This window comes from Stomoxys calcitrans, chromosome 1 (assembly GCF_963082655.1).
Source record: "Stomoxys calcitrans chromosome 1, idStoCalc2.1, whole genome shotgun sequence".
In the NCBI taxonomy this organism is placed as follows: domain Eukaryota; kingdom Metazoa; phylum Arthropoda; class Insecta; order Diptera; family Muscidae; genus Stomoxys; species Stomoxys calcitrans.
Genome location: NC_081552.1, coordinates 222,551,239 through 222,572,653, shown reverse-complemented (window position 1 = coordinate 222,572,653; position 21,415 = coordinate 222,551,239). Strand labels below are relative to the sequence as shown.

The 21,415-nt window shown below is 39.9% G+C and overlaps 1 protein-coding gene across 1 annotated transcript in view; it reads right to left on the bottom strand.

Moving 5' to 3' along the window:
- The window catches only part of LOC106093246 (glucose transporter type 1), a 308,325-nt gene that overhangs the window by 106,781 nt on the left and 180,129 nt on the right, over positions 1 to 21,415 (bottom strand). Inside the window, exons 7-8 of the mRNA XM_059368524.1 lie at positions 8,345 to 8,510; positions 8,103 to 8,240 (exon numbers count right to left, since the gene is read on the bottom strand). Of these exons, the coding sequence (XP_059224507.1) occupies positions 8,103 to 8,240; positions 8,345 to 8,510 (304 nt within the window). The remainder of the gene's footprint in view (positions 1 to 8,102; positions 8,241 to 8,344; positions 8,511 to 21,415) is intronic.

The following is a 21,415-nucleotide window of genomic DNA, read 5'->3' as shown; positions in this document are numbered from 1 at the left end:
CCGATTTTGCTGAAGCTATGTCTTGACACCATATAGGACTCTTTTATTACCAAATTTTGCTAAAATTTAGAACAGTGGCGAGTTTTGCCCATATCGGACTATTTTTCGATATACCTGCATATTTTACCGGATTTTAACAAAATGTTGTTTATATATACCCGAAGTGGTGGGTATCCAAAGTTTGGCAAGGCAGAACTTAATGCCTACCTTCCACCATAGGATGGGGGTATACAAATTTCGTCATTCCGTTTGTAACTCCCCGAAATATTCGCCTAAGACCCCATAAAATATTCTTGATCGTCATAGCATTTCAAGTCGATCGAGCCATGTCCGTCCGTTCATCTGGCCCTCCGTCCGTCCGTCTGTCGGTCAAAAGCACGTTAACTTTCGAATGAGTAAAGCTAGCCGCTTAAAATTTTTGCACAAATACTTCTTATTAGTGTAGGTTAGTTGGGATTGCAAACGGCCTATATCGGACCATGTTTTGATATAGCTGTCATATAAACCGATCTTGGATCTTGACTTCTTGAGCCACTGGAGGGCGCAATTCTTATCCGATTTTGCTGAAATGTTGCATGAAGTGTTTTGTTATGACTTCCAGCAACTGTGCTGAGTTTGGATTAAATCGGTTCATAATCGGATACAGCTGCCATATAAACCGATCTTGGAACTTGACTTCTTGAGCAACTAAAGGGCGCAGTTCTCATCTGATTTGGCTAAAATTAAGCATGAAGTGTTTTGTTATGACTTTCAACAACTGTGCTTAGTTTGGTTCAAATCGGTCCATAACCTGACCTAGCTGTCATATAAACCGATCTTGGATCTTGACTTCTTAAGCCACTAGAGGGCGCAGTTCTCATCTGATTTGGCTAAAATTTAGCATGAAGTATTTTGTTATGACTTTCAACAACTGTGCTTAGTTTGGTTCAAATCGGTCCATAACCTGACCTAGCTGTCATATAAACCGATCTTGGATCTTGACTTCTTAAGCCACTAGAGGGCGCAGTTCTCATCTGATTTGGCTAAAATTTAGCATGACGTGTTTTGTTATGACTTTCAACAACTGTGCTTAGTTTGGTTCGAATCGGTCCATAACCTGACCTAGCTGTCATATAAACCGATCATGGATTTTAACTTCTTAAGCCACTAGAGGGCGAAATTCTTATCGTGTCTGGATAAGACTTCCAACAACTGACCCAAATATGGTTCAAATAGGTCCATAACCTGATAAAGCTGTCATATAAACCGATCTGGGATCATGACGTCTAGGGCCTCTTGAGGGCGCAATTGTTATCCGATTTTTTTTTTCAATCAACCAACACGCAGGGGATGTCCCCTATATGTGTATTAGGTTGCAGGGGATTGTTAGGGATTGGAGTGGGGGAAAGAGGGAGTAGTGTTTATTGGCACTTGCTTTGAATTTCTGGTTGTCTTAAGCAGCGAGAAAGACATACGTCCGAAGTCCATTCCACATACGAACCGTCTTTGCGAAAAAGAATTCTCTCGGTAGTGCATGGTCCGTTCAGTTGGCCAATCGATTACAAACCGATGCGCGCTTTTAGAAAATCTTGTGTTTCCGACAAACAACCTCAAGTCAGGAATCAGAAAACTGAACTCTGAAGAAAACACACCGTGGAAGAATCGATTGGACAGCGCCACACAACCCACATTTCGACGATGATCAAGGGAAACAATAGAATTTCATACCCTACCATCTCCAATCAACACCAACGCCCGCCTCTGGACATGGCCAAGCAGATCCAAGGATGATTTTGGAGCTCCTTGCCAAGTCAGGAATCAGAAAACTGATTTCTGAAGAACACACACCGTGGAAGAATCGATAGAACAGCGCCACACAACCTTCTATCTTTTTCTAAGGCGAACACAATGGACCTGAGGTCCAGCCGAGTGAAGCGGCTAGCCCTCAAACCTATGATGAGCCAGTTATCTAACTTACTTTCAAACCCAATCCGCTTTGGGAAGAAGACTATTATTCTCTTGGCTAAGTTTTCCAACATCGGACATACGCTGATTTAGCCAGGCTATGCAAAGCAACTGATGCATAAGCCTTATCGGTGTGTAGTTCTTGACTTTAACTAGCCCAACTGGCAACCCATTGGCTCCAGCTGCTTTATTGTTCTTTAGACAAGTAACAGCTATTGTGATGACTGTATATACTCAATATCACCGTAAGGGATGGGTTCAAAGTTACGTCGTTTGGTATGAATGGTCAGAAGAAAGGGCTGACATGGAACATAAGGCGCTTAATTACAGATCTGACAAAATGCGTGACACACAAAACATCCAATAACTAATAAAGAGGAGATGAAACGTCTTCATCTGACGATACCCTATGCCGAGTTTTAAATTTAAACAAAACAAAAGATACCACTGAGCAAATCTTAACAAAATCATATGTATCAAAAACTTAAAATAAAAATTGAGCAATATCGTAAGGCAATTGAGTGAGGAAATAATTTTGCCCAACTTTCGTTTTTTTATACCCATCACCGAAGGATGGAGATATATTGGACTATATCTTGATATAGCCCCCATATGAACCGATCCGCCGATTTAGGGTCTTAGGCCCATAAAGCGCGCATATAGTCAGATTTTGTCAAAATTTGTGACAGTGAGTTGTGTTAGGCCCTTCGACATTCTTCTTCAACTTGGCTATGATCGGTACAGATTTGGATATAGCTGTCCTATAGACCGATCTCTCGGTTTTGGGCCCATAAAAGGCGCATTTATTGTCTGATTTCGCCGAAATATGGGACAGTGAGTTGTGTTAAGCCCTTCGACATTCTTTTTCAATTTGGCTAATATCGGTCCAGATTTGGATATAGCTGCCATATAGACCGATCTCTCGATTTAAGATCTTGGGCCCATCAAAGGCTTATTTAATATCCGATATCGCCGAAATTTGGGACAGTGAGTTGTGTTAGGCCCCTTGACACCTTTTTGAAATTTTGTCAAGATCGGTCCAGATTTGGATATAGCTATCATATAGAGCGATCTCTCGATTTAGGGTCTTGGGTCCATAAAAGGCGCATTTTTTGCCCGATATCGCCAAAATTTGAGGGAGTGAGTTGCGTACGGCTTCTCGCAATTTTTCTGCATTTTGGTGTAGATCTGTACAGATTTGGATATAGTTGCCATATGGACCGATCTCTCGATTTAAGGTCTTGGGCCCATAAAAGGCACATTTATTAACCGATTTCGGTGAAATTTGTGACAGTAAGTTGTGTTAGGTCCCTCGACATCTTTCTGCAGTTTGGCCCAGATCGGTCCAGATTTGGATATAGTTGCCATATGGACCGATCTCTCGATTTAAAGTCTTGAGCCTATAAAAGGCACATTTATTGTCCGAATTTGCTGAAATTTGGGACAGTGAATTGTGCTAGGCCCTTCGACATCCTTCTTCAATTTGGCTCAGATCGGTCCAGATTTGGATATAGCTGCCATATAGTCCGATCTCTCGATTTAAGGTCTTGGGCCCATAACGGCGCATTTATTGTCCGAATTTGCTGAAATTTGGGACAGTGAGTTGTGTTAGGCCCCTCGACATCTTTCTGCAATTTGGCCTAGGTCGGTCCAGATTTGGATATAGCTGCCATATAGACCGATCTCTCGATTTAAGCTATTAGGCCCATAAAAGTCACATTTATTGTCCGATGTTGCCGAAATTTGGGACAGTGAGTTGTGATAGGCCCCTCGACATCTTTATGCAATTCGGCCCAGATCGGTCCAGATTTGGATATAGCTGCCATATAGACCGATCTCTCGATTTAAAGTCTTGGGCCCATAAAAGGCACATTTATTGTCCGATTTCACCGAAAATTGGGACAGTGAGTTGTGTTAGATCACCCGACATACTTCCCTCAATTTGACTCAGATCGATCCAGGTTTGGATATAGCTTCCATATAGACCGATCTCTCGATTTAAGGTCTTGGGCCCATAAAAGGCGTATTTATTGTCCGATTTCATTGAAATTTGGGACAGTGAGCTGTGTTAGGCCCTTCAACATTCTTCTTCAATTTGACCCAGATCGGTTCAGATTTGGATATAGCTGCCATATAGACCGATCTGTCGATTTAAGGTCTTGGGCCCATAAAAGGCGCATTTATTGTTCGATTTCACCAAAATTCGGGATAGTGACTTATGTTAGGCTTTTCGACATCCGTGTCGTATATGCTTCAGATCGGTCTATATTTGGATATAGCTACCAAAGACTAATACTTTGTTCTACAAAATTGAACAATGACTTGTACTTATTAGAACATTTAATGTCCGTGGCGAATTTGGTCCAAATCGGAACATATTTCGATATACCTGCTAGGGGGGCATAAATTATGCATTTTCACCGGACTATGACGAAAGGTGGTTTACATATATACCCTAGATGGGTGGGTATCCAAAGTTCGGCTCGCCGGAATTATGGCCTTTTTATTCGCTTTAGTTTGAAAATGGGATTCCCGTACCACATACTTTTTATTTTGTTTTAAATTTTTAGGGATTTCCTCACTACAAAATATTCTTGAATATATTTCCTAATAAGCATGACTTATAGTATAATAAAATAAATCAATCAAATAAGCAATAAAAAAGGAAAACAAAATAAACATTAGCATTTGTGCAATAATTTTAATTTATTTATTAAAAAAAATAAAAATCATAAAGTAAATGGACATCAATCAAATTGCAACAGAACTTGGGAAAAAATATAATAAAGATATTTAATAATAAAAAATAACAACAACAGGAATACATTAAAAGGTTAATGACCACATGATGGCAAAAAAGCTGTCTGTGGTAAATTAAATTAGGTCACATCGCAAACCACTGCATGAAGAGATTAATTGTTTAAATTGACATTTATTGTGCCAAAGACATTAATTAGCCAATGCTTGTAATTGAAAATCACTCACAAAATGTGTTGATGGAAATGTATGTCGTTGTTGAAGATATAATGAATAAAAATGGGAAGTTAAATGAATGAATAAATAAAAAGAAATTTGACACAATTTTTTTTTGAATTTTAATCCGAGTAAAAACATTGATATTAAGAACATTTTTTTCAAGTAAATAGATATTCAGTCTTGTGATTTTCGAAAAATGCTAAAAAATATTTATTTACGTTACGTTGAAATCACACTGAGAGAAATAGAAGCAACATTCACACATGAAAAGATATTGATATAAATATTGCAAAATTGCAAATTTTGCCCATGAACATTCCATTAAGGAACAGGGCCAAACTTCTCACATGAGTGCAATGAGTGCAGTCCTATTCAAGTTTAAGCCCAATGATAAGGGGCCTCCCTTTTATAGCCGAGTCCGAATGGCGTGCCGCAGTGCGACACCTCTTTGGAGAGAAGTTTTACATGGGATAGTACCTCACAAATGTTGGCAGCATTAGGAGGGGATTCGAACCCAGCTGTTCAGCGTCGTAGGCGGACATGCTAACCTATGCGCTACGGTGGCCTCCAATATTGATCCAAAGGCGCAGAAATTGGCTTGTGAAAGTCAAACTTAACATCCAATATGCCATTTCCTTTTGGAATTAAGTTTGATACTGCAAAATATCAAACAATGAACACTACGGTACTGAAGATAGCACTCGTCATGCTAAAAACGTTTGCCGAAGGCGTGTTGTCAAATCCAACTTTCGTTTGGCAATTTCTTTTCTAATGATATTCATTTTCATGGTCATTAGCTCCACTCACTCCCTTTGGGTGAAGTAAAGGTAATTATTTGTATACCCTCCACCATAGGATGGGGGTATACTAATTTCGTCATTCCGTTTGTAACACCTCGAAATATGCGTCTAAGACCCCATAAAGTATTCATATTCTTGAACGTCATGACATTTTAAGTCGATCTAGCCGTGTCAGTCCGCCTGTACGTCCGTCTGTGGAAAGAACGCTAACTCTCGCAAGAGTAAAGCTAGGTTCTTCAAATTTTGCACAAATACTTCTTATTAGTGTAGGTCGGTTGGGATTGTAAATGGGCCAAATTGGTCTATGTTTTGATAAAGCTGCCACATAAACCGATTTAGGGTCTTGACTTCTTGAACCTCTAGGGGGCGCAATTGTTATCCGAGTTGACTGAAATTTTGCACGTGGTGTTTTGGTATCACTTCCAACAACTGTGCTAAGTATGGTTCAAATCGGTTCATAACCTGATATAGCTGCCATATAAACCTATCATGGGTCTTGAGCGTCTAGAGGGCGCAATTCTTATCCGATTTGGCCGAAATTTTGCATGAAGTGTTTTGGTATGACTCCCAACAAATGTTTCAAGTATGGTCTAAATCGGTTTATAACCTGATATGGCAGCCATATAAACCGATTTCCCGATTGGAAACCGATCTTGCCGATTGGGCCGGAATTTTGCATGAAGTGTTGTGGTATGACTCCCAACAACTGTTTCAAGTATGGTCTAAATCAGTTTATAACCTGATATAGCTGCCATATAAACCGATTTCCCGATTGGAAACCGATCTTGGGTCTTGACTTCTTGAGCTTCTAGAGGGCTCAATTCTTATCCGATTTGGCCGAAATTTTGCACGAAGTGTTTTTTTTTGAATTTCATCAACTGTCAGGTATGGTCTAAATCAGTCCATATCCTGATATAGCCCCCAAATAAACTGACCTCCCTATTAGACTTCTTGGGCTTCTAGAGGGCGCATTTCTTATGCAATATGGTTGAAATTTTGCACATGTCGTTGTGGTATGACTTCCAACAACAGTTTTATGTATGGTCGAAATCGGTTGATAACTTGATATAGCTGTCATATAAACCGATTTCGGGTCATGACTTCTTGAGTTACTAGATGGCGCAATTCTTAACCAATATGGTTGAAATTTTGCATATATCGTTTTGGTATGACTTCCAATAACTGTTTCATGTATGGTCGAAATCGGTTGATAACTTGATATAGCTACCATATAAACCGATCTTGGGCCTTGACTTCTTGAGCTTCTAGAGGGCGCAATTCTTATCCGATTTGGCCGAAATTTTGTACGAAGTGTTTTATTTTAACTTCCAACAACTGTGTTAAGTATGGTCTAAATCAGTCCATATGCTGATATAGCCGCCATATAAACCTATCTCGCGATAAGAATTCTTGAGCCACTAGAGGGCACAATTCTTATCCGATTTTGCTGAAATTTTGCATGAGGTGTTGTTTTATGATTTCCAACAAATATGGTTTATATTGGTTTATAAACTGATATAGCTGCCATATAAACTGATCCGTGATCTTGACTTCTTGAGACTCTAGAGAGCGTAATACAGCTCCCCTATAAACCGATCTCCCTATTGTACTTCTTCAGCCCCTAAAGGGATCCGTGGATCCGGGATCTTGACTTCTTTGTGACTCTAGAGGGCGCAATACAGCTCCTCTATAAACTGATCTGCCTATTGCACTGCCTATTGCATCAACATTCAATACAATTATGGTCCAAAATGAACCATAACTTAATGTAGCTCCAATGGCATAGCAATTCTTTACTTTTATCCTTTGTGTGCCTACAAAGAGATATCGGGAAAAGTGCTCGAAAAATACGATCGGTGGAGGGTATATAAGATTCGGCCTGGCCGAACTAAGCACGCTTTTACTTGTTTTTTTGTTTAAATCGAATTTTAAGTAAATTGTTTCTTTGAAATTCAGTTTTTTAAAAATTTCGATAGAATTGAAAATTTTGAAAATATTTCTAAAAAATTCCAAATTTCGACTGAATACAAATTCAAAAAAATGTTTAGGGAATTTTCGGAGATATTTTCTCGTAAAATCAATGTCGGATTTTTTTTTGGATTTTTTGTTTTTTTATAATTTACTCCTAATTTAGTGATTTTTTGTGACATATTTTAATTTACGCCCAGTGTAAATTTTGTAATTGGTTAATGTTGGTTTTGGATATGTTGTCGTCTTGTTTTTTGGGAAGTTTTTTTTCTGTTTTGATTTTTTGGATATTCTTTTTTCTTTTTTGCATTTCTGTATTTGGTATGAGTTTCAAAATGATTGGTATTGAAATTGTTTGCATTTTTTCTTAAATATTATAATTACACAACATGGCAAATAATTTAAGCTACAAACTTGTTCTAAAAGTCTTAGCTTCCTTCTGTGGGTGTGCTCTTCCAATCTGTCAACGTATTCGCGCAGTTCTTCGATTTCTTCTTTGACTTGTTGTACAGTGTCCAATTCATGTTTAATCGCAACCATGTCACGTTTAACCTAAAATATAAAGAAAATAGAAAGAAAGAGACGAAAGAAGAAGAGACAAATGATTTTAAGTTTTAAGAGTTTTGGGTTCTTAAATCATTTATTTTATAACTCACCTCGGACACTTCACTTTGACAACTTTCCACGGATTTTGTGAGTTCCTGCAGTTGTGTTCGAATTTCACACAGGGCGACTGTTGTCTCCAAGTGTCGATCGCCTCTCTGCAGCTCATCCAATTTTGCCGAGAGATTCATACTCATCACGCTAACTTGCTTTTGCAAACTGTTTTTTTTTTTTTTTTTAATTTTTGTTTATTTTTAAAATTTTTTTTTTTTTGTGAAGAAGAAAAATTTATAAAAAATATTGATTTTTGTAATTTGGTTTATAAATCATATATTTTGAGTTATTTTTAATAAAAATATTTTTTCATACATTGAAAAGTGATACTGAAAGTGGTGGAAAACACACAAAAGGGATGCATATGATATAAAAATCTCAATTTAATAAAATAAAAAGTTTGTTTTTTGGGATAAGTTGATAAAGTTCTACAAATATGTATGACTGATCTTGTATTGACATAAACCAATTTATTGTAATGATAAGTATTAATGCAAAAGTGATTATGAATGTGTTGAAAATTCGCTTGGACACAACTCGATTTTCTTAAAAATAATTTTATTTAACTTAAGTAAAAAAAGACATTTCAAATGAGTGGTAGGTGAGAAAAAGGAAAAATCTTTGGACATAACCACCTAAGAAGATTCTTAAATTGTAAAAAATCTCACATAAAGCAATGTAGGGGTACATATGAAACTCTTGAAACTTTCAATTTGGACTTAATCATGCATTTTGTCTTATACAAATTTGTTAATCACTATTTTAAGATAGCCTTGGTTTGATGGACTGTATTATAATGGCCACAGTCAGCAAAACACACAAACATTTATAGGATTTTATGGCTTTTCGAAAAAGTTATTAAAAATTCTAACATCCGATTGTAAAAATTATTATCAACAAGTAAAAATCGTTAAGTTCGGACGGGCCGAACTTTGGATATCCACCACCTCGGGTATATAAGTAAACCACCTTTCGTCAAAATCCGAAGAAAAGTGCATAATTTATGATCCCATAGCAGCTGTGTCGAAATATGGTCCGATTTGGACCAAATTCGGCACGGTCATTGAATGGTCTATTAAGTACTAGTCATTGTTCAATTATGTAGAACAAAATGTTTTTGTAGCTATATCCAAATATAAACCGATCTGAACTATATGCGACACGGATGTTGAAAAGCCTAACAATAGTCACTGTCCCAAATTTCGTCGAAATCGGATGATAAATGCGCCTTTTATGGGCCCAAGACAATAAATCGAGAGATCGGTCTTTATGGCAACTATTGGGTTGCCCAAAAAGTAATTGCGGATTTTTCATATAGTCGGCGTTGACAAATTTTTTCACAGCTTGTGACTCTGTAATTTCATTCTTTCTTCTGTCAGTTATCAGCTGTTACTTCTAGCTTGCTTTAGAAAAAAAGTGTAAAAAAAGTATATTTGATTAAAGTTCATTCTAAGTTTTATTAAAAATGCATTTACTTTCTTTTAAAAAATCCGCAATTACTTTTTGGGCAACCCAATATAACCAAACCTGGACCGAAATGGGCCAAATTGCAGAAAGATAGCCTAACATAACTCATTGACCCAAATTTCGGCGATATTGGGCTCAAGACCTCAAATTGAGAGATCGGTCGATATAGCAGCTATATCCAAATCTGGACCGATCAGAGCCAAATTGAAGAGGGATAACGAAGGGCCTAACATAACTCACTGACACAAATTTTGTCGAAATCGAACAATAAATGCGTTTTTAATGGGTCCAAGACCTTAAATCGAGAGATCGGTCTACATGGCAGCTATACTCAAATCTAGACCGAACTGGGCCAAATTGCAGAAAGATGCCGAAGGGCCTAACACAACTACTTGTCCCAAATTTCGGCCACATCGGACAACAAATGCGGCTTTTATGGGCCCAAAACTTTAAATCAAGTGATCGGTCTATATGGCAGCTATATCCAAATCTGGACCGATCAGAGCCAAATTGAAGAAGGATGTCGAATGGCCTAACACAATTCACTCTCCCAAATTTTGACAAAATCGGATTATAAATGTGCCTTTTATGGGCCCAAAACCTTAAATCGAGAGATCGGTCTATAGGACAGCTATATCCAAATCTGGACCGATCAGAAGAAGGATGTTGAAGGGCCTAACACAATTCACTCAAATTTTGACAAAATCGGATTATAAATGTGCCTTTTATGGGCCCAAAACCTTAAATCGATAGATCGGCTTATATGGCAGCTATATTCAAATCTGGACCGATCTGGGTCAAATTAAAGAACGATGTCCAAGCCCTAACACAACTCACTGCCCCAAATTTTGGCAAAATTGGACAATAAATGTGCCTGTCATGGGCCCAAGACCTTAAATCAGCGGATCGGTCTATATGACAGCTATATCCAAATCTAGACCGATCGGGGCCAAACTGAAGAAAAATGTTGAGTATGCTAACACAACTCATTGTCCCAAATTTCAGCAAAATCGGATAATAAATGTGGCTTTTAAGGGCCTAAGACCTTAAATCGGCGGATCAGTCTATTTGGGGGCTATATTAAGATATAGTCCGATATAGCCCATCTTTGAACTTAACCTGATTATGGACAAAAAAGATCTGTGCAATATCAATATCTCTATTTTTAATGACTGTACCTTGATTTCAACAGACAGACGGACGGACATGGCTAGATCGACTTAGATTTTTACAACTATCAAGATTATAGGGTCGGAAATGGATATTTCGATGTGTTGCAAACGAAATGAATATACCCACATCCTTCGGTAGTGGGTACAAAAACGTAACCTTGAAAGAGAAAATCTAAGTCAGGAGTTCCTTACAACTTGCAAAATCCTTAATTGTTCTCCATGTCACGCCCCTAAGTTGGTTCAAGTCTGGTATTGTGTCCTCCCCTAAGTGCCTGTATCTGAAAGAGGCGAAAGCCGGGTAATGACAAAGGAAATGCCCCAACGTCTTATCATCCTCCCCGCATGCCTTACACATGCTATGATTTGCCGCACCGATTTAACGTAAGTGAGCTCGTAGTCATATGTGTCCCGTTTTGCTACCAATAGCTATACTGACCTCCTCCTTTTAGTAATAGCATCGTCTTCTCACGATCTGGATCACCCCGTACGATTTTCGTCGTCCTACCGACCGTTTCTCTGTTCCACATGTTGTATGCGCATTCGTCGCCCACGCCCTAAACTGGGACTGCGTCGACCAGAAACCATGTTTGTTGACGGCAGTCCTCTGGCCTTCACCATCAAATCGTCTGCCCTTTCATTCCCCCTTACTCGGTTATGGCCCGGCACCCAAATGATGCGGATGCGGATTTGCCATCCTCAGACAAGGCGTTAATCTCCTTCTTACACTGCTAGACTGTTCGTGACCTTACTGTCCTAATTCTTATTGCCCTAATGGCAATTTTACTGTCCGTAAAGATGTTTACACTCGATGTCTTCGCTTTGGCACCACACCACCTCACGCATTCCGTGATCGCCCGGATCTCCGCCTGCAGGACCGTACTATGGTCAGGCAGTCTAAAAAAGATCTCAGTCCCTGGGTTGTCAATGTAGACCCCCAGGCCCACTCTGTCCTCTAGGTTTGATCCATCCTTGTAACGTGATCTGCCAGATGGCAATACTAGGGTTCGGTCAATCCAAGACTGTGCCGATGGCAGCAGTGCCTCTCACTCGACTTCAAGGTACATCTCAGGTATCCGATCGGAAACCTCTCCTCTTCTTTCCAGGTTTCCTATTGTCGCCTCGATTATACCGCGATGGTATTTTTAATGTAAGCCCCCATGCCCACTCTGTCCTCTAGCTTTGATCCATCCGTGTAACATGATCTCCCTGATGGCAGTAGTAGGGTTCGGTCAATCCAAGACTGTGCTGCTGGGAGCAGTGCCTCGAACTTGACCACAAGTGTCGTCTTAGGTATCCGATCGGAAACCTCTTCCCTTCCTTCCAGGTTGCCAATCGTCGCCTCGATTATATCGCGATGGTATGAGCTGCTCCCATCCTCAATCCATTCTCCCATCACCTTAAGTCTCATAGCCGCAGTGGCTGCTTTACACATAATATGTATGCTAATGGGTCGGATATCTAGAACAGTCTTCAGTGCCCTATTGGGCGTGGTCCCCATCGCTCCGCCTATGTTTTCTGAACCTGTTGTATGGTGCCTATGTTGCACTTTTTCTCCATAGCAGTCCACCAACTACTGAGACGTAAGTAAGTATTGGACTTATCACGCTCTTGTAGAGCCAGAGGACTATTCGCGGATTCAGAACCCATTTGGAATCCAATGGAAGATATTAGACACTGTGCATCACAGTTACACTGAAGAAGCTGCCATTTGATGTGCTAAGTGGAATTCTACACTCAGCAAAAGCTATGAAGACGTTGAGGAGAAGTAAGGCAAGAGTGGTAGTCATTTACAGACTCACTTAAACAATTCTAAGACCATTGTGATAGCACATTAGCAACTAACCAAGTCCTATGCTGGGAATCAACCCCCGCACTAGTAATCCGAGCACACCACGAACTCGGATACTGGCCATTTATTTATGTAATGTCCAACCGTGATCCCCAATTTCTTTGTTCCAAGGAAGTCTAGTTGTAAATCCGTACAATACAGTAGAAGTTCTTTTCAGCAAGAGATACGAGTTACCTACAGTGGCACCTGTCTCCTTGGGAGGAGAGAATGTTCCATTTACAGAAAGTGCAAAATACCAGGGTGTTTTGCTGGACAGTAAATTGAACTTAAAATCCAACATTTTGGAAAGGGCAAGAAAGGCCACTCTTGCCCTAAAAACCTGCAAGAGAGCCATTGGCAAACGTTGGGGGTTTAGACCGCGCGTCATGCACTGGGCATATACTGCAGTTGTCAGACCTATAATGCTATATGGTGTTGTGGTCTGGTGGACAGCGCTTCAAAAATCCACCTACTGTTTAGTACTCAACCGGATCCATGCATCACAGCCGCACTGAGGACGACACCATCTGATGCACTGAGTTAAATGCTTCATCTTATGCCTCTGGACATTGTGGCTAGACAAATTGCAGTGACCACTGCCTTGAGGTTAAGGGAGCTTTCTCATTGGTTATGAGGCGGCCACGAACACTGTGTTATACTTGATACCATATCCAATGTTCCAGGCAGTGTGAATAATACCCTACTTAAGCCGCTTTTTGATAAAAAATTACTGTTCCATTATTCCTGATAGAACCATTTGGAACTACAATATCCCTGGTAGCAGAAGTAACATACACTTCTATACGGATGGTTCCAAACTAAACGACCAGGTGGGCTTTGGGTTGTACCCTTAAGATCTAGAACTGGTCATATCGAAAATGTAACCCGACCACTGCAGTATGTATCAAGCAGAGATCCTTGCAATTAAGGAAGTGGTGGAATGACTACAAAAACCGCCCTCGACTGTCGCAGATCTCTCAATGAGATGGCTGAACTGTTCAAAATTCACCTGTACTGGGTGCCGGGCCACAGAGATATCCCAGGGAATTCTAAAGCAGACGAGCTTGTGAGACTAGGAACTACCTTACACTTTCCAGGGATACTGGAATCTGTGGGTATGCCTCTAGCGACAGGAGGCCACCGTAGCGCAGAGGTTAGCATGTCCGCCAATGACCTGGGTTCGAATCCTGGCGAGATCAGGTTTTTCCCCTCCTAGTGCTGGCAACATTTGTGAGGTACTATGCCATGTAAAACTTCTCCCCAAAGAGGTGTCGCACTGTGGCACGCCGTTCGGATTCGACTATAAAAAGGTGGTCCCTTATCATTGAGCTTAAACTTGACTCGGACTGCACTCATTGCACTCATGTGAGAAGTTTGCCCCTGTTCCTCAGTGGAATGTTCATGGGCAAAATTTGCATTTGCCTCTAGCGACATGTAAGCTAAGTTTTCAGGACCAGGCCTGAAGGGCAACGAATGATAAATGGTCACAAAGAGGGGACTGTGAGCATTCCAAAACTATGTGGCCTAATCTAGACTTGAAGAGCTCTACTGCTTTGCTGTCATTGACTAGAACAGACGTCTCAGTCATTGTGTCCGTTATGACAGGAGACTGTCTAATCGGAAAACATGCTAAAAGACTGAAGGTAGCCAGCAAAGGCTTTTGCAGAAGCTGTAGGAACATCGAAGAAGAAGAGACTATAGAACACCTTCTGTGTGTGTGTGTGTGTGTATTTCGCACTAGCAGTTAGAAGGAGCTCCACTTTAGGTTCTCATTTCTTTGAGAACCTATCTGATTTAGCGGATGTGAACATTCGCAAGTTATTGGGCTTATTAAAGCGATCAGGATGGTTCAACGGTAGACACTAGGGAGCATTTTCCCTCTTCGGTTCCTGTGGTATCACAATGGACGAAAACTTCTAAGTGAGTCTGATGTCAGACTGACACTTAAACTTAACCTGTAGACTCCCCATCATGTACGCCTGAGGTGACGAAAATTATATAACATCTGATGTATGCCTATCTCGCAACAAAAATTCCAAAAAGTTCCACTTAAGATTCTCATTCCTTTCAGTCTTTAGATTTTCCAATCTGTAAGCAAAATCACCTTCACATTCTAAGTCGATAGAAGCATATCCGTCTATCCTTCTCTTCCTATTGATGTGGTTCAGTATAGATTTCAAATGACCCATAAGTCTAAGCCTTTGCACAAAACTTTTAAAATGAGTATCATATTGTATGTTTTCTATTGGGTTGCCCAAAATGTTTTTTTTTTTTTTTAAATTAGAATGAACTTTAATCAAATATACTTTATTTACACGTTTTTTTCTAAAGCAAGCTAAAAGTAACAGCTGATAACTGACAGAAGAAAGAATGCAATTACAGAGTCACAAGCTGTGAAAAAATTTGTCAACCCCGACTATATGAAAAATCCGCAATTACTTTTTGGGCAACCCAATATATTTCTAGAGTAACTTTAGACCTGTGATGGCTTTAAAATTTCTTATCTTCAATTCAATTTCATTAAATATACATTTCGATTTCATTAAAGCTTAATTTCAAAAATGTAAGCATTTTCAACTTAATAATGACCCTCTCCAAACTGATTCAAGCAATGGTTTGAGGACTCTGTCTTAAGTCTTTGGGATTTTACAATGTCTTAGTTTTCAACTAGAATTGCCATCAGTCATGGTAAATCAAACCCATATGCATTAGTGTAATGAACCATAAACAGCAGTGAAGAGGTGAAGCTAAAGGTTTTGGTTTGGGCCTTCGCCATCTGCCATCTTCCATATATCTTGAGAACAAAAACTTGGGTGTCATTTGTGAGATGCAAAGCAATAAGTCATAGTTTCCCTTCTTTATCTCTATGCTTTTGTTCTTGCCAAGAGAATCTAACATTAATCCCTGATAATCATCGACATTATTAATACGAAGACCACACTGAGAAGGGGGAGAAGGGGCGCAGTTCAAGAAGAGGTATTTGCACAATATGCCATAGAAGAGAGTGTGATGAGAGTAGAGGAGACAGGGCGATAGAGCACAAAACGACAAAGGAAACTCAAACTAATTGTTTCGAAGGAAATGAGAAAGCTCTTAGCCCACTCTCTATCGCTGTGCCCCTCTACAGCCCAGACTCAATGTGGCCTTTGACAAAAAGCATTTGCTGCAGCTGCAATATTTATGCTACATCCACCGCCGTAGTCATAGTTATCTACTTTACAAATTTCAAACATATTGTCTCATACTTGCATACTCATACTTTCATACTCTTTCTAGTTCAATGATAATACATTGTATGGTTGTGTGTGTGTGTCTTGATATGAGAGGGCTCATTGAAAGGGAAAACTCCATTACGGATATTAAAATAAAGTCAAGTGCAATTGAATGCTTCATGGGTGGCGTATGGTTTATGCATACACATACACACACACACACACACACGTATACGCCACCATGCACATTTGAGCATGTGGCTTTGTATGTGAGTAACGTGCTTGCATGCATTTGCTGCTCTCTGAGTTGTTATTCATTGAAATGCATAGATTGTGCTTCTCATTTGTCCTTTGTAGCAGTTGAACACATTATCTTTGAACATTTTCAGTAATGTGGAAACAATTAAAGCTTGTCTCACATTATGAAACATTTGTGAAATTAGGGGGGAGGTGGTGTTAAAAGCTAAACAGATGGAAGCATGTGTTGTCTCCTAAGGAAAAATTTAATCGTTTAGGCATTAGGTATTTAAATAAATAAGATTTGGAGGAATAATTTCTAAGCGGCTCAAAATTAATCATGAAAACTGAAACTATATGAACTTCAGCTCTATTTCTCATGAAATAAAAAGCCCACTTGCCATAGAATTACACAAATTCAAAATATCGACTTAAAAGTAGTAGGTTGTGTTTTTTCTTTATTCTAAAGTCCTTTATGTTAATGTGAGACTCTCTTCACACTTTTCATATTTCTGCAACAAATCGCATGATGTTCATTTTTCTTTGACTTTGTATCCTTTGAATGGGTTATTATAAACTTGTATATGGTTGTTTGTCAGCACAAAGCGTTGATAAACTTTAGTGCTATTCAAACTTTTAGCGCTTACCATAGAAGGTCTAATTGAGATTCTATTTTGTGTTAAGTCATCGTAACAACCAAGCAAATTAGATGTTCTAAACACAGAGAATAGTGCCAACTAAGTTTTTCTTTTGAGAGGCATAAATGGCATGAAAATACAAAAACATATAGAAAATAAAAAAAAGCAAAAACGGCTCAAATTTTCAGCAAAGTCTTTATATATAGATAATTTTATTGAGGTAACATTTTATGGAAAAACATTTTCGATGAATTTTCCAATCGTTTTTCTTGAAGTTTCGTCAAAATTTTTGACAAAAAAATTAATTTTGACAAGGGATTGCTTTTTAACAATCTTTTTTTTTATACCCTCCACCATAGGATGGGGGATACCCCCTAAATTTTGTCATTCCGACACCTCGAAATAGGCATCTAAGACCCCAGTAGGTATATATATTCCTGATCGTCATGACATTTTATATCGATCAAGCCATGTCCGTTCGTCCGTCCGTCTGTCGAAAGCACGCTAAATTTCGAAGGAGTAAAGCTAGTCGCTTGAAATATTGCAAAAATACTTCTTATTAGTGTAGGTCGGTTGGGATTGTAAATGGACCAAATCGGTTTATGTTTTAATATAGCTGCCATATAAACCGATCTTGGGTCTTGACTTCTTAAGCCTCTAGAGGGCGCCATTCTTACCCGATTTTGCACGTGGTGTTTTGGTATCACTTCCAACAACAGTGCTAAGTATGGTTCAAATCGGTTCAGAACCTGATATAGCTGCCATATAAACCGATGTTGGGTCTTGACTTTTTGAGCCAATAGAGGACGTAATTCTCATCCGATTTAGCTGAAATTTAGCAATAGGTGTTCTGTTATGACTCCCAACAAGGTGCAAAGTATGATTGGAATCGGTCCATAACTTAATATAGCTGCCATATAAACCGATCTTGGGTCTTGAGCCATAGAGGGCGTCATTCTTACCCGATTTAGCTGAAATTTTGCATGAAGTGTTTTGTTATGACTCCCAACAACTGTGCGAAGAATGATTGGAATCGGTCCATAACTTGATATAGCTGCCATATAAACTGATACAGGGTCTTGAGCCATAGAGGGCGCCATTCTTACCCGATTTAGCTGAAATTTAGCATGAAATGTTCTGTTATGACTCCCATCAACTGTGCTAAGTATGGTTGAAATAGGTCCATAACTTGATATACCTGCCATATATACCGATCTTGGGTCTTGAGCCATAGAGGGCGCCATTCTTACCCGATTTAGCTGAAACTTAGGTTTATATGATCTTGGGTCTTGAGCCATAGAGGGCGCCATTCTTACCCGATTTAACTGAAATTTAACATGAAGTGTTCTGTTATGACTCCCAACAACTGTGCTAAGTATGATTGAAATCGGTTCATAACTTGATATAGCTGCCATATAAACCGATCTTGGGTCTTGAGCCTTAGAGGGCGCCATTCTTACCCGATTTAGGTGAAATTTACCATGAAATGTTCTGTTATGACTCGAAACAACTGTGTTAAGTATGGTTGAAATCGGTCCATAATTTGATATAGCTGCCATATAAACCGATCTTGGGTCTTGAGCGATAGAGCGCGCCATTCTTACCCGATTTAGCTGACATTTAGTATGAAGTGTTCTGTTATGACTCTCAATAACTGTGCTAAGTATGGTTAAAATCGGTCCATAACTTGACATAGCTGCCATATACACTGATCTTGGATCTTGGATCTTGACTTCTTGAGCCAATAGAGGGAGCAATTCTCATCCGATTTGGCTGAAATTCAGCAAGAATTTTTTTGTTATGACTTCCAACAACTGCGATTAATATGATCCAATTCGATACATAACCTGATATAGATGCCATATAAACCTATCTGGGATCTTGACTTCTAAAGCCCCTAGAGGGCGCAATTCTTATGCGATTTGGCTGAAATTTTGTACAGCGGGCTTGGACATACGTGTCCAATATGGTCTTTATGTATCTATTGCCTGATACAGCTCCCATATAAACCTACATGAGTCCCTACAAATCGCAATTCTTATCCGAATGAACTGAAATATTACCCAATGACGTCCACTATGGTCTTCAACATTCAATATACTTATGGTTCGAATCAGACTATAACTTGATATATCTCCAATAGCAAAACAATTCCTTTCCACTATTCTTTGTTTGCCTAAAAAGAGATAACGCGCAAAGAACTCGACAAATGCGATCCATGGTGGAGGGTATATAAGATTCGGGCCGGCCGAACTTAGCACGCTCTTACTTGCTATACCCTACACCACTACTGTGGTTAATGGAGGTATATGGCCATCGTGAGACCAGTACTGACCTATGGAGCAATGGTATGATGGAATGCCGCAGAGAAAAGGGCGCGGAGAGACTAACCTATGGAGCAATGGTATGGTGGAATGCCGCAGAGAAAAGGGCGCATGCAAGGGACTTTGAGAAGGTGCAGAGATTGGCCTGCATTGGGGTCACAGGGGCACTGAGAACCGCAGGCAGGCCTGGAGGCGATGCTCGAAATGCAGTCCATTGAGGCCGAACTGTGCCGCCAGTGTCGCGCTCAGACTGAGAGTGCTCTGCACGCGGCAGGATGATTGCTGCGGCCACAGTTCGATTCTGGGTGTTATGGATGCGAAGGGTAGACTGAGGAAGATCTCCGACTACCTGGCACCAGTGCCGACTGGAGTGAGGGCATTCGGGATTCGATTTCCTGGGAGTGAAGAATGGAGGGCGAGTGCTGTACTTGGGGAAGATGAGACCTCGAACTACACCGATGGCTCCAAGATGGAGTCAGGGGCTGATCTACTCTGCTGCACTGAATACAGTATGTCTCTAAGACTGTCGGGCGAGTGTACGGTCTTTCAGACAGAGATATGTACCATTGTAGTGGCCGCAAGGGAAATTCTGGTAAGGGATTAACCGCCCTGGAAACGCAGAATCTATATAGACAGTATGGTGGCGCCCAAGGTTTTAGGGTCGTGGATGGTGAGGTCAAAATGCGTGGCGGATGGTTTGAAGTCCCTGGTTAGGCTCCGGGCTCACAATGTGACGCTGACATGGGTTCCTGGGCATGAGGAAATTCCAGGGAATGAAATGGCGGACGAGTGCACCAGGAGGGTCTTGCCTACGCGCCATTTGTGGAGCTCCAGAACACAATGAAAGGGACGGCCAGGGCGGCGTCGGTGGCGAGATGGGGCTCGGTAGATGGTTGGCGCTATGGCCGTTCATCGACCGGAGGAGGACGAGAGAGTTGCTGGCTTTCGATAAGAGGTCGATGAGTACCTTGACGCGGGTCATAACTGGACACTGTGCCATAGGCCGCATGGCGGCGCGCTTGCGAATACCGCACAATAACCTCATTGAGCTTAAACTCGAATCGTATCATCACTCATGGATATGTGAGAAGTTTGCCCCTGTTACTTAGTTAAAAATTTCATTTTTGCTATTCCAACTTTTTGTGCCACTGTACATCATTAACACAACATTGTTATCATGTACCGATTTTCATCCCCATGTAAGCAAAAGCTAAATAAGAAATTATACTGATACTGCTGTAGCGACTATCTATTACAGTATGTTATGTTTGTATTTTCCCATCATTATATTATTATAGCAAAAATTTAAGCACCTCACAAGATAAGCAAGGTGAAATGTTCATCTTCCCTTCATTTGGAGGGATGTGTCATCATTTCCTATGAACACCTGGTGCATCTGGAAAATTTTTAACGACATGACTTGGGGTACGTCGTAGGTGGTTGGTAATGTAACACCAACAACGAGTTGATGCTATTTCTGAGATTATTCAAAATTGCATACTCAAGTTAAGAGCATCGCATCCACTTTGTGGTTGTTGATACCAAAGATAAAACAATAACAAATTATGCCATTGTTTGCAGCGTGAATGCTCGCTCATATTTTACGATGTTTATTTTTCATCGTACACGTTAAATACTTTCATAGACGTGTATGGTGTGACGCTTTGGAAAGGCACTCAATGAAATTTGCTTGTTCTATTGGACTGTATAGAAGAATGAGGAAAAAGTAAGCGAAAGCTTGGAATTATCTTAATTGACGTTTTTTCTTTAAGCTAATAGGTATTGCAATATAAAAAAGTTTGACTTAAGCTGATGGATATTAGGAAGCATGGTAATCGACATGTAATGGATGGTGTTGCCTTGTATTGGATAGCATAGTTAAATCCATATTTCTGAGATTTCAATGGGTAGTACTTTCTTGCTAGTGAACTGTTTAAGAGAAGTATAATATAAAAACCCCTGGCCAATCGGATGAGAATAACATCTTTCAGATTCTCAACAAAAACAAGTAAGAAGGCGTTAAGTTCGGCCGAACTTTTGATACCCACCACCTCGGGTGTATATGTAATCCACCTTTTGTCATAATCCGGTGATAAATGCATAATTTATGCCCTCATAGCAGCTTTATAGCTTTATCGAAATATTGTCCGATTTGGTCCAAATTCGACACGGATATTGAGTGGTCTAATAAG